This window comes from Pecten maximus, chromosome 9 (assembly GCF_902652985.1).
Source record: "Pecten maximus chromosome 9, xPecMax1.1, whole genome shotgun sequence".
Classification (NCBI taxonomy): domain Eukaryota; kingdom Metazoa; phylum Mollusca; class Bivalvia; order Pectinida; family Pectinidae; genus Pecten; species Pecten maximus.
The window spans coordinates 9,544,954-9,559,754 of NC_047023.1; the positions used below are offsets into that span (position 1 = coordinate 9,544,954).

General features: G+C 36.4%; 1 protein-coding gene across 1 annotated transcript; it reads left to right on the forward strand.

Moving 5' to 3' along the window:
- The first annotated feature begins 8,410 nt into the window (after positions 1–8,410).
- Positions 8,411–9,857, forward strand: LOC117334893 (Kruppel-like factor 18). Its single transcript, XM_033894735.1, has 2 exons — positions 8,411–8,876; positions 8,986–9,857. The coding sequence occupies exons 1-2, from the start codon at positions 8,411–8,413 to the stop codon at positions 9,855–9,857; spliced, it is 1,338 nt and encodes a 445-aa protein (XP_033750626.1).
- Positions 9,858–14,801: the final 4,944 nt, after the last annotated feature.

Here is a 14,801-nt window from a genome sequence, read left to right on the forward strand (position 1 = left end):
TTTTATTCTAAAGTCAAATATTGTTCCATGACTTAAGTTGTTTGTGCTAATGACAAATAGTTTCTCATGACTTACATTTGATTTATTTTAATGGCAAATAGTTTTCCAATACTAACAGCTGAATTATTGCGAAGACAAATATTTTTTCTTCACAATTGTGTCATTCTAATGACAAAAAGTTGTTTTATGGCTTAGAGATTTCTAATAGTAGTAAAAATGCCATTCATTTGTATGTCTTTTATAGACACATTTGAAGCTACTTCGTGGTGAGCCCTTCTTGTTGATATAAGTCCCCGAAGTTTGCCGCTACCCTGTATGCCATTCTGACGAAAAGTGTGATCGACTCAGAATAAACACACGCTTTCTTTCTTTCTTTCTTTCTTTCTTTCTTTCTTTCTTTCTTTCTTTCAGGATTTCCACATTACATATCACTGACAGTTCCTAGAACGACACAGCTGATATATTGTGCAGTTCTATATCTAGCTTAAGCATATTGAAAATTACCATTCAAATATGTGTTTTTATCATTATCTCCTTGTAGTAGTTGGTGACTACCTCACTGAATAACATACAGGAGGCCCGTCGCATGCCATCCAGAGCAATTACGGTAAAGTGTCTTGCCCAAGGACACAACCACGAGAGCACAGACAGGCCCATTTCTCAGGTTCCCGGGTAGGGACGGTCGAATCACACACCTCGAATCTTCCCTGGGGTTACTATTTGGCGTCTTACCGACTGCCGAGGACACCTAGATTGTACACGCATCTCAATTTTATTGTTTCTTTTTTTTTTTTGGGGGGGGGGGGGGGGGGGGGGGGGGGGATTAATATCTGTAATATATATGTATGTATATATTAAATTCAGAGCTTTAATAAAAACAATTATGTACAGGATTTACTATATAATAGAAATTTCCGTGTTCATCTTCGCTTTTACTGTTACTCGGCCGATTTCTCTCGGCTAGACCCATCATACATGTAATGCGTTTATCAATTATATAAAGGAAAACTCATCTCGATATTTATCTTTAACAATGTAACCTCATAACCTCTATTCAGAAACTTTTACTAAACAACATCAATATGTGCTCATGAGCTTTGATGGTTATGACTGATAAGACCATACACACGCTGTCGTGACTTATGTCCAACCGGAAACACGTGACTGGCCTAATTTATAATTAACTCGTTAGGTCACAATATTTGTCTGATATGATGAACGCTGGCTTTTGTTGTAGACATACCGCCTATTGACACCGGTAATCCGACACACCAACATTATAACCATTGCCAGCACGTGAAGGTTTTCCTGATTCACGAACTGTTCACTCCAGTCGGACAACTCACACAACAAATGCGTTTAGTATGATTACAATTCCAATAACATTATGATATACATTATTGAAAAACGTTAATTTTACTGCATGAATCCATTGCGTTGTAGGCCTTGAATGCTGTATGTCCACGCCATTTCATCTGTTAATCTATAACAATTCGGTCTCATATGTACCACATAGATTATATTACCATTTCTGTATTGCAATATACTTTACCGGCTCCAATTAATATTAATCATGTTAGCTAAAATAAAACGGACATGACTATACCCTAAAATATGACATAATTATCAGCACACTTCGTTGATGGAAACCGGCCAATTACTGAGCCGTGTTTACTCTGTTTTAGTAAATCGTAAATAATTAACAAATCTAATAGAGTGTAGTTGCCTTAATACTGCATTGTCATGAAAGCGAGTGTTGAACTTGTTAAACAGTTCGTTTTTGTATTGAAATCGTGCGAAGAGTTAATTTAAACGAAATTATCTGTGATAATCGCCCCAATGACACACAATCAACAGATTCAGCTAGTCATAGAAACAAAATCGATATAATACAGAGACATAATCACGACAAACAGAGATACAATATACCTCCGAGGTTGTTTTCTAAATTTGAAAACGTTAAAGCTGATTGGGTGCAATTTCAGAGGAATAACTATCATTCCCTACACGTGCAACGCACGTTCTAACGGCCTCGGCCCGGTGTCCATCCATCTGTTAAATGCGGAGATATGAATGTCAGCTTTAATTAAGTGGCTGCAGACAGACACTCAATCAAAATGCTGTTTTAAAATATGTTAAATCATTCAAACCAAACAAGACAGTTTTTTTCCAGATTTTATTATATAATTACCGTTTTTTAAATGAAGAATATGTCAAAATTAAATGTTCGATTTCAATTTGACATTTAACAATAGACGTAGCCATTGTAAACAGATATTGCATTGTGGATAACTTTTCAGCGCGTGAAAATGTATCATTAGCCAAGATACAAGTTTATGAACGAAACTTCACGGAATATTACTGAAAGCAAGCGAGGTTTTAGCGAGGTTCAAATTTTAGCTTATTTAGCGATTCTTTTTTTTGAAACACTAAAATATGAACAGCTCAAACCCCTAAACATACAAGATGTTACCCAGAACCTTCGAAGTTGCTGATTACCTCAGGTGTAATAAATATGTAAAAAAAATATATAAATGAGTTGTTACAATGTAAAGACAACAAATCAAGTCTAGTCTAGTTCATGGTTACGCTTTATTTCCACAATATGAAATTTTACAAATTTGCGAAAAACAGAAGCCCCATTCCCTCCTCAATGAAATAACTACATTCGAGGCACCCGTAACGATATCACCTGTCTGGCATGGTGAGTACTTAGTAATTAATCAGCCTCCAAGACACTGGGGACAATATATTGACAACTGAAATGTACATCTACTGATGATGATAGCAACATGTCTTAAACATCTAACATTAGCTCATTTAAAGACAACAGAGAATATCGGCATAATAATGAAACTTTTATTCTAACTCAAAATTGAAAAAAAAAAAATACAATTTAAACATAAAGTCTAGATTCGCATGGAGACCATTGATAAAGCACAAGGAGAAAAAGACGAGGTGTTCCGGATGGGTAAACGTCTTCTACGTCATCTACGACACCCGCCATACAAATCTTTGTCAAATCCGGGTTGAGTCACATCCCCAAAATGGAAAATAAGACAACTTTCCAGTAGTCTACATCAACCTGCACCTCCTGAAACCTTGTGTTATTATCAGTTTCGTAAGTAGTCGACAAGCCCTCGAAAATCGAATTATGGAACATGTTAACACAGAAGGTAAGGAAAGCTGGACTGTTACTATTTAGAAATGGGGAAATGTAAACAACGAAGGCAGGGAAAGCAGGAATGTTACTATGTAGAAAATGCAAAATTAACAATAGGGGGATTGAAATCATACTGAGGTCATCCTGTGTAACGTGTTAATGCCATACACAGTGTTGTTGTTGTTGTTTTTGCTGCTGCTGTTGCTGTTGTTGTTGTTGTTGTTGTTGTTGTTGTTGTTGTTGTTGTTGTAATAACATCCTATTTTTCAGTTTCATGATCAAACTTATAAACTAGAAGAGGTTCAACAGTTTTCAGACTTTTGTCGATGTAACAGACTCTCTTCCTCAATATTAGTAAGTTCCTGTAACTTTTCAAAGTTATCCGTTTAGTGTTATTATGAACGGGTTTTTAATCAACAGCTACGGCCTTTCGACCTTTCAGTGGACGAGTGGGTATCCGTGAAAATCTTCTATTCATATTGTCCACACACTTTGTCGATTTAGTCTTAATCACAGTTTTACTTGCACGGTTAGCTTCATACGTCACATTGTATATTAGCCACCGTGCTTCACATTGTTAATTAGTCACCATGCTTCACATTGTAAATTAGTCATTGTGTTCCATTCACTCCAATTTCAATTAAAAACAACTTAACAATAAAATACAATAAATGATTCGATAGTTCAAAACAGAATTATGATACTTTACTGTACCTAGATAACCAGCAACCATATTCTCACTAAAAGACGTCTTGAAATAGCGATATCCTTATTTAAAGGAACCTCTGATTGCTTGTTGTTGTTGTTGTTGTTGTTGTTGTTGATGATGATGATGATGATGATGATGATGATGATGATATGATGATGATGATGATGATGATGATGATGATGATTGGTGATGATGATGATGATGATGATGATGATGATGATGATGATGATGATGATGATGATGATGATTGGTGGTGATGATGATGATGATGATGATGATGATGATGATGATGATGATTGGTGGTGATGATGATGATGATGATGATGATGATGATGATGAGCAGCAGCAGTAGCATATATGGCACTTGTATATCGGCCCTGCCCTCCATGTGTTTGCATTTCATAAAAATCTTTTAAAAATGTAAATAAATTAATAAATTAATAAATAAAAATGAAAATCTTATGATATGTGTGCATAATCTGAGTTTGCGCAATGTACGTAAACGTACCACGCAGTAAGCTAGAGGAAAGCAAGATGGACGTTTGACTCAAAGTACACTATCTGTTCCCTAACTCCAATTGATCTCTATCATCACAGAGCGGGTAATTAGCTAAAACATAGCTGATTAAGTTTCCTAATCAAACGGTCGACACGCGTGTTCGAATCACACAGTTATTGTTACTCATATCCATTTTAAATACAAAATTGATTGAAAAAGTTTATTTGACACGAGAGTAATTAGCAGATACGATACATTTACTCGCTGAAGGTTCTTTATTTCAGTTGATATGCGATGTTCCGTGAACACTGACTGTGACGAAGTTTTTTTTATTTAATTTTGTTTTTCTCTAAATACTTTTCCTATTACTGACTGTGGCCGCGTTACAGCTACCTAATCTAGTCTAACGATCGATTTTGGTCTGTATATATCAATATGTCTCCATTTTTTAGGATTGTACAAAAAAGAGACACAAATGAATTTGATTTTCACAAAAACAAACAACACGACTTGAAAAACTGAATCATGTATCTGCCTCGTTCCTCTATGACTCTGCGAATCTTTTTGAAGAATTTACCCTTTATATCCAATTAATCTGGCAAGCTCATCGCACACTTACTTGTCCCCTCTATCTGAACACCCTCCTTCCCCGATAATTGGTTTGGTTAATTTTATTAAACGTCATATTAACATCGTACCCGCAAAAAAAAAAAAAAAAACCCAACCAGCGGTCAGTACCTGGCAACTGCTCCACGTAGGTTTCGAACTCGCCACCCAGAGGTGGGGGGCTAGTGTTAAAGTGTCGGGACACCTTAACCACTCGGCCACCGATATATCTTAAATAATCAAAACTTTCTCAACATTTTGTTTTATTGCTGTTCTTGTCCATCTCGATATTGTAAATTTCAATATTGAAGGGAAGTAGTTTAACATAAGCTTTTCTGCTTGTTGCCGTATTCTGTTCAGTCCTGAAGCGTTATCGATTGTATTTTGTCTTGTCTGTATGAAACGAAATAAAGTTTGAATGACTGTCAATAATACAAAGGACAATCTAATTTGATGACTGTGTACTTTATAGGATCAACAAATACAATTGAAGCATCATTAGTAATTGAAACCAAACACGTTTGAGGGGATTTCTGAACTAGATTCTATATAAACGTAATTTGTACTAAATGAGATGTTCATTAATAATTAAACGGTTGCGTTCATATCGGCATAAAAGTTAAAAACAAAAACAAAAAACAAACTAAACAAACAAACACAAAAAAAAACAAACAAAAAAAACGGAAATTAATCAAAACAACAGAGAAAACCAACATGATAACAAAATTGTATTTCTGGATCAAATTCAATAAAACGAGGGGGAAGCATGGTCAATATTCTAGACATGCATGAGGATCCTTGAAAAATAGATCTAATCCAAGTGAAGTTATGTTCTCTCAAAATGAGAATTGTACATGATAGTGACAACGAAACCTACACATATTACCTATTTTAAATTTAATACAAGAGTTTTCAATATTAGCGTTAATTTTCTTCTACCTTCTTTTTTTCTTTTTTCTTTTTTTCGTAAATTACGTTCCTGAAATAAAGTTACGTTACCTCGATGTTTGTGTTTTACGATAGCTCCACATACATGTACTAGCATATTAGCCACCCTAAGGTTATCGGATAATATACTTTTATGCAAACTTAATATTGCTTTATGATTGCTGAAGTAGTTTGGTCAAGAGTGCGTGTTTGTTTGCTGGTTTTATCTTCCTGTGAACAGCCAGAGTCATTTTGAGGTCCGGTCTCCTTGTAGTAGTTGATGACTTCCACACAGAATAACATACGGGAGGCCCGTCGCATGCCATCCAGAGCAATTAGGGTAAAGTGTCTCGCCAAGTACACAACCACCACCGCACAGACCGGCCCGTTCCTCAACTCCCCGAGAAACACAAACCGACACGGGTAGGGAGCGTCAAACTACACACCTCGGATCTTCACGTTTAAGACAATTTCAAAACTTGATGGAAATAGTAGGAATAAGCACAATATAAATCTGATTTAAAATATTCTTAATTATACTTGGAACTTGGAAACATATATCATATCGGATTGACTGTCTCACTGAAGACAATGAAATGTGCTATACCTAAATCAGAAACTGATGTCAATTTCAAAACACTAGCAGATTGAAGATAATTAAAATTATTTACTCCTGTATAATTAAAAACAAATAACTTAAGCTCTGAGTAAGACCTTTAAAATGCAAAATTGCTATGATGAATCTCGAAAATCGAAAATAGCAAGGATTCCACATACGAAATCAAATTACCATCAATTAACGAGTTTCCCTACTGATAAGTTACTGAACGCTGTAACGATACCCTAATGTGCTTTTCTATCATCAAATGACCATAGTTGTATTTTATCAGATAGAAGACACTTTGAATGAACAAAGAACAAAGATAAAATGTCTTCACAATTAATGTCTTTAAATTGTATCATAGAATTGGTGAAGGATGTTGTGGTGTGATATGTTACCATAAATAAAATGAAGGCGCTTAATGTCAGGATTTTATTGGTAATGAGTGTGATCAAGAGAACCTGGAATATTGTACTTGCCATTATGCGGATATTTTTCATTTTTACCACAGATTTGTAATCATTTTATTTATTGTGTTCGACGCTGATTTTGGAGATAAATATATTTGGTGAAAATGGAATATATTACCATAAGACCATTGTAACGCTCGATATCCATCATATCATTTCAGCATACAAATATTTGACCATATAGCTATCGTGATTATATGAATAAAATTAATATTATATATATCTGGACATCGTTATCATGGATATTGGATTTCTGTAAGTACATGTCAACCCCGGCCATTGTTGTTCATTATGTACAAATGTACTACTTTGATATGTTATCCCTTATCGATACAACTTAACAGTAAGTATTTATATCAAATATTTCAAATTATATTAATATTTAAGATTTTTGTTAAGTATACTGTGTACCGGATGGAAAATTGTGTTTATTTAAACTCTTGCTTACGTCATTCTCGCCATGTACCTTGCTGTATATATATTTGTACGTTCTGTGTTAATTTTAACGGTGACACATTATCATCATTAAATGATGGGACGAAAGTGTGATACATAAAATGGTAATGGTGATATTGGACTCATGGTAGCCCGAGTTTCCTCTGGCCCTGATACCATGTCTGGTACCAGACATGGTGTCAGGGCCAGAGGAAACTCGGGCTAGTCTCATGGAGGACAATAACACATAGGATGTATACTTTAAATCGTGATTTTATTATTTAAATAGAAACCAATGTTAACAGCAACGCCCAATGTTATATATTAACAGTGCCAATGTTATGATAACAGTGCCAATGTTCGACAGTACTGTAGCGTTATAAAGATTCAATAACATTGTGCTTGATTACTCACATTCAAGACATCCAAATTATATAAGAATACATTAATTAATAACTTTATGTTATACAGTATATCAATCTGATAATGATTGTGATAATTGTCAGGCCAATCTGATAGGAACTTAAAACCTTAAAAAATAGACGCGTTCCACCTTCACAACAATCCCTACATTTCTGACTGGTTATTATATTAACATATTAACCCTTAAAATCCACAGGCAACACCGATATCCTCTCAGACAACGTCGAGACATCCATAGACAACACAGATATCCTCTCATAGACAACATCGAGACATCCACAGGCAACACAGATATCCTCTCATACAACATCGAGACATCCACAGACAACACATATCCTCTCATAGACAACATCGAGACATCCACAGACAACACAGATATCCTCTCATACAACATCGAGACATCCACAGACAACACAGATATCCTCTCATAGACAACATCGAGACATCCACAGGCAACACAGATATCCTCTCATAGACAACATCGAGACATCCACAGGCAACACAGATATCCTCTCATAGACAACATCGAGACATCCATAGGCAACACGATATCCTCTCATACAACATCGAGACATCCATGGCAAACACACATATCCTCACAGAAAACGTCGAGACATCCACAGACAACACAGATATCCTCTCATACAACATCGAGACATCCACAGGCAACACAGATATCCTCTCATACAACATCGAGACATCCACAGGCAACACCGATATCCTCTCATACAACATCGAGACATCCACAGACAACACAGATATCCTCTCATACAACATCGAGACAACAACAGGCAACACAGATATCCTCTCATACAACATCGAGACATCCACAGGCAACACAGATATCCTCTCATACAACGTCGAGACATCCACAGGCAACACCGATATCCTCTCATACAACGTCGAGACATCCATAGGCAACACATATATCCTCTCATACAACGTCGAGACATCCACAGGCAACACAGATATCCTCTCATACAACGTCGAGACATCCACAGACAACATCGATATCCTCTCATACAACATCGAGACATCCACAGGCAACACAGATATCCTCTCATAGACAACGTCGAGACATCCATAGGCAACACAGATATCCTCACAGACAACATCGATATCCTCACAGACAACATCGATATCCTCTCATAGACAACATCGAGACATCCATAGGCAACACATATATCCTCTCATACAACGTCGAGACATCCACAGGCAACACAGATATCCTCTCATACAACATCGAGACATCCACAGACAACATCGATATCCTCTCATACAACGTCGAGACATCCACAGACAACACAGATATCCTCTCATACAACATCGAGACATCCATAGACAACACAGATATCCTCACAGACAACATCGAGACAGGCAACACAGATATCCTCTCATACAACATCGAGACATCCACAGGCAACACAGATATCCTCTCATACAACATCGAGAAATCCACAGACAACATCGATATCCTCACAGACAACATCGAGACATCCACAGACAACATCGATATCCTCTCAGACAACGTCGAGACATCCACAGACAACACAGATATCCTCTCATACAACATCGAGACATCCACAGACAACATCGATATCCTCTCAGACAACGTCGAGACATCCACAAACAACACAGATATCCTCACAGACAACATCGAGACAGGCAACACCGATATCATATCAGACAACATCGAGACATCCACAGGCAACACAGATATTCTCACAGACAACGTCGAGACATCCACAGACAACACAGATATCCTCTCATACAACGTCGAGACATCCATAGGCAACACAGATATCCTCTCATACAACATCGAGACATCCACAGACAACACAGATATCCTCTCAGACAACGTCGAGACATCCACAGACAACACAGATATCCTCACAGACAACATCGAGACATCCACATCCAACACCGATATCCTCTCTGACAACGTCGAGACATCCATAGGCAATGCTGATAGATATCACCAAACACCTAGAGACATCGTAGGTATAATTCACAGGCAACGCTAAAATATCTACAGATATCGCTGAAATTTCTACAGGCATCAATGGTATGTATAGAGACATCGCAGAGATAACCAGAGGTAAATCTGATATATCTACAGACATCATTGAAACATCTAGATATATAGGTCATATATCTACACCAATGATATGTATCTATATTAACATAGCAGGGATATCTACAAACCTCACTGATATATCTATATATACAGACATCTCTAAGATATCCACAAAAATCGCTGCTACTTATACAGACATCTCTCAGATATCCACACGCATCTCTCAGATATCCACATGCATCTATGGTATATCCACAAACATCACTGAGATATCTACAGACATCTCTGAGATATCCACAGGCAACTCCCCGGATAACTACCAACCCCCTACGAAACTAAAAAATAATTGACATCAACGCTTATAGTTAATTTTAGAAAATAATTTCCTAATTTAAAACTTGTTTTATGTACAATTTTATTGGTTTTATATAGGATTATCTTTCTCAAATCAATACGCAACGTCAAATGTCGTATTGTGACGTCACATTTTTCGCGCCATTCTCGGAATTGTTTTCATAGTAATCAGAAATCCGCATTCTGCGTACAAACAATGGAAAATTAATTATATAAAAATATAACAGTATATAAAACATAAAAAAGACTTTGCCGCTAAGTTATTGTTCTTTGTAAGTTTTTAAACATTAACCTTCGAAAGGATAGATTCCTTTGATCATATATAAACATTTTTATTTTTAAGAATAGTTAGCTATATTGCTACCGTATATTGACATCATTTTTCTTATATCATTCACGTGGGCTATTAATAACAAACACAAAGTGCAGATAAAATAAAAATATGAATTTGTTAATGTCCTTGTAGCATTTCATAACAAAAAACCATTTAATCAGCAGGGTCAGATTGACTCGAATGACTGTCTGGTGCCCTCGTTACTTCTGCTCTATCTTGGTGCGTGTTAAACTGTCGCAGCAGTCTTTAATCTCGCCTCGTGAACTTGCCATCAAGTATACTTACCGTGCAAACTGCCCGAACCTAATGTATGTCATTAGTAATTAGTCGATAGACAAACTAATCATGAACCCGATACTAGACCGGACTTGATTAATTCCGAGTGCAAATCGTTGTACACGTACTAATACTTAATAACTTATTAAAATTCCTTAACGATCTGGCATAAGTACTGCAGGCGGAGTAGATGCATCACCGCGTTAATTAAGACAATGCATGCTCGGATGTGACATCAGAAAGTACCAGAGCTGAAAACAATTGAAACTGTTGCTTTATAAAATTTCACATATCTTGATTGTGTATTTGTTATTGTCATCAAATGGTACAATGTTATAAAAAACAATGTAATTGGATAAACAAATAGAGAATAATCACATTAAACGAGATCGGCATTCGAGCTCGAACTCAATAAAATGAGGCAGATATATAATATAATACTTATTTTAGATAGCGACTCTTGAAAAAGCGCAAGGAGGGAAATTGACCGCGGGTTTTTTTAAGCTACACGTGGAGATGCTGCAGTATTTTATAACATGTTTGTGTAGTTAATTTTTTTTTGGAAATTAACATCTAGAATTTCATAATATATGTAAGAATACTTGCAGTTAATTGTGTCTTAATGCTATTTATTTTTTGCCATTTTGCCATTTTATAGTTACGGTATTGTTAGGAAGTGATAAAAGAAATGCTGTATTAAATGTAACTTTCATTATTGTCCAAAATCAGGGAAGAGTTGTACAAGGGACACTTGAGAGAGTAGCAACCTCTTTTAATTTGATCTGGGTCATAGACGCAGTAAATAAATTAAGTACTGAATCATACAGCTGTTTCTTCCTCACAGAACTCGTCAGTGATGCTTGGGACATCATACAGGTGAATCGTCCTTGTAGAACTCATCAGTGATGTTATGGACATGATTCAGTTGTTTCGTCCTTCTAAAACTCGTCGGTGATGCTAGGGACATCATACAGCTGATTCGTCCTTTTAGAGCTCATGATTTGTGTAAGGGACATGATTCAGTCGTTTCGTTCGTTCAGGATTCTTCAATAATACTAGGGACATCATACAGCTTTTTCGTCCTTCTAGAACTCGCCAGTGATGCTTCGGACATATTCGGCTGTTTCGTCGTTTTGAGGACTACTAGTTTTCAGTGAAATTGATGCTAGCGACATCATACAGCTGTTTCGTCCTTCTAGAACCCGTCGGTGATGTTAGGGACATAATACAGCTGTTCCATCCTTCTAGGACTCATCAGTAATTGATTCGAGTGTTCAAAATGCGTCAATCAAGCGAGAATTCATGAAAATTAGAATGGTCAAACATTGTAGTTAAGAAGTTAATACCAATACCTACACGTATTACCTGTACGGTAGCAATCATTATCCGAGCTCGAACATTTTTAATTTTGAAATGTAAAATGTTTAACTTACTGGCATTTTTTTCTGGGGGTATTAAGGGCAGTTGTTGGCTTGTTGTTAAATTAACATAATAATACTGGCAACACAGCAGCAGAATCATATCCATACACTCTACATATCTCAGTTAAACCGACTTGAATATACAATGTTTTGGTTTGTTTTTGTTTAAAGTCCTATTAACAGCCAGGGTAATTTAAGGACGTGCCAGGTTTTGGAGATGGAGGAAAGCCAGAGTACCCGGAGAACCAACACCGACCTACGGCCAGTACCTGGCAACTGTTCCACGTAGGTTTCGAACTCGCAACCCAGATGTGGAGGGCTAGTGATAAAGTGTCGAGACACCTTAACCACTCGGCCACCGCGGCCCTTATATGCAATGGTAGAGACCAGCATTAATTATAATACTCTATAATCAAAGAATGTATATTATCTATGTTATATACATATATCTCTTTTCATCCGTAAGTAACAATAAATATTAATACAAATTATGTTGTCATAAACGATTTGCAAAATACACTCTTAAGTAATTGGTCAATATCCAGTAAATTAATACTCACTACGAAAAAAGCCTAAGATATATATCGCCCACCTTCAATTGCCGTAAACGCTGTACAAACACTGTAGCCGGGGATTAAATGGACACGATAGCGGAACTGAGAGAGTGTCTCAAATTCTTCATCAGTTAATTGAGCGCTATTGGTGCTTGCTATCGAATGGACGAATGTCAGTTCTGACCATTAGGCGTATATCAGAGTAATAAAGGATTCGGCTTGGTGATAACTGGAGAAAACACGTGCTAATAGTCAATTTCCAAATTATATTTCTCGTGGATTGTTGAGATATTTGCAGTACATTTATGTTGTACTCGGACACAGGATGTTATGGTAATTTGAAATCATTCCTTCCTAAGGGAGTAATTTATTTTAGATACAAAAATAAATTTAACAAATGGATATGCGTTAATGTTAACACGCGAGTCGGGGACGTTAATCGGGGGCTATTGTTTACGGGCACGAGCTCTGTGATACCAATTATCTCCTTAATTTATCAGTGTCCATCGTTTTTAGCCCCAGGAGACGCTCGGTGCATTGCAACCCACCGATGTCTGGGTTTGGACAGGTACCATTACAATAATGACGCTTCGGTAAAGATCATTTACTTTAAATGCTGTGAGCAGGTTTGCTCAACGTCAACATCACAATGTACGAAGCTAGATATCTCGACGGGTTTTTTACTCAACTGACAGGCGTATTAGCACGACAAACAAACACAATGTTTTTGTTTTATTTCAATTTTATCGACGGCAAACGTTTGTCCTTGCCTTCCGATAGATTTAATTCGCAAATTGCCAACGCCGTGCTGACTTTAAAACAAAAACGAAATGTTTATACATTTGTCAGTAGATAACATGCAGAATTTTTCTGTATGACATTTTAACATGCAAGTCTCCCCCCATTCTTATCAGTTACTGCCGGGGCCCCCGATCTCACAATGCAAAGCAATCAGCACCGAGCTGTTAGCATTCCGTTACAGACAAGATAGTCACGAAAAATAAACAAACTGTTACATCCGTTTATGCACTGAGTCAGTATAAACAATGCTTACTGTGACAATAATGATCCCGTTTAGATATCATTATTCACACTTTTATTGAAATCAATTGTGCTATACTCAGGTGAATTCTATTCAAAAGGGACGATCAAACATTCTCTATTCTCTACTCAAATAACCATGGATAAGCTTAACAGATGCAATAAAATGATGGGCAATTTAATGAATGACATTTCAATAGTGGTTCAAAAAACGATTTTTACAAGTCGCTGTACCAGTAATATAACGCTACAAATCCCATTAAAGTTGTTAATTATTGTGATTCCAGCATATCAACGCGATGACTCTTATATAATGGCCTTTTGAAAAAGAAGCGATTTACATTGTATCCCTCATTTATACCCTAAATACAAAACTAATGACCATATTCTACATTTAAGAATGAATGAATAAATCATTTTGATAACATTCATTAGTGATTTAGGAGTTTTGATCATAGAAATAAGGTGAATCAATTATCTAAAAATGCATTATTTCACATTCTGCTTTTACTTACATTGTTGATGCAAAGACATAACTCTACATCGTAATATCACTTGGTTCCCTATCCTTTGAATTTTTAACTGTCAAAGTTGATTTAATATTGATGTACTCTATATCAATATTTTCCGGGTAGACGATGATTGCTGGCAGAAACATCCACAACAAAGGACCTTAAGAGATTCAGGTATATCAAAAAGGGCGTAAACTTAATGTTCCACATCATGATCTCATTCAGAAATGCTTTAATTCCCCGCGCAACATAAAGCCAGGCAGGCCTGTGCTCGTTCATTTGTCACGTGGTTACATTGTCACCACCCCTGAATCTTATTCTGAGAACTTAGCATGAATACTCTCATTTTGCAATCATTTTGTCGATTTCAAAATAAATGTGCGATTGTTTTTTGTTGTT

Excerpts from the sequence above, each read along its gene's own strand:
- LOC117334893 (XM_033894735.1), top strand. The coding sequence starts at position 8,411 with ATGGCAAACACACATATCCTCACAGAAAACGTCGAGACATCCACAGAC. Across the intron at positions 8,877-8,985 it reads CAACATCGAGACATCCACAG|ACAACATCGAGACATCCATA; the intron begins GCAACACAGATA and ends ATCCTCTCATAG.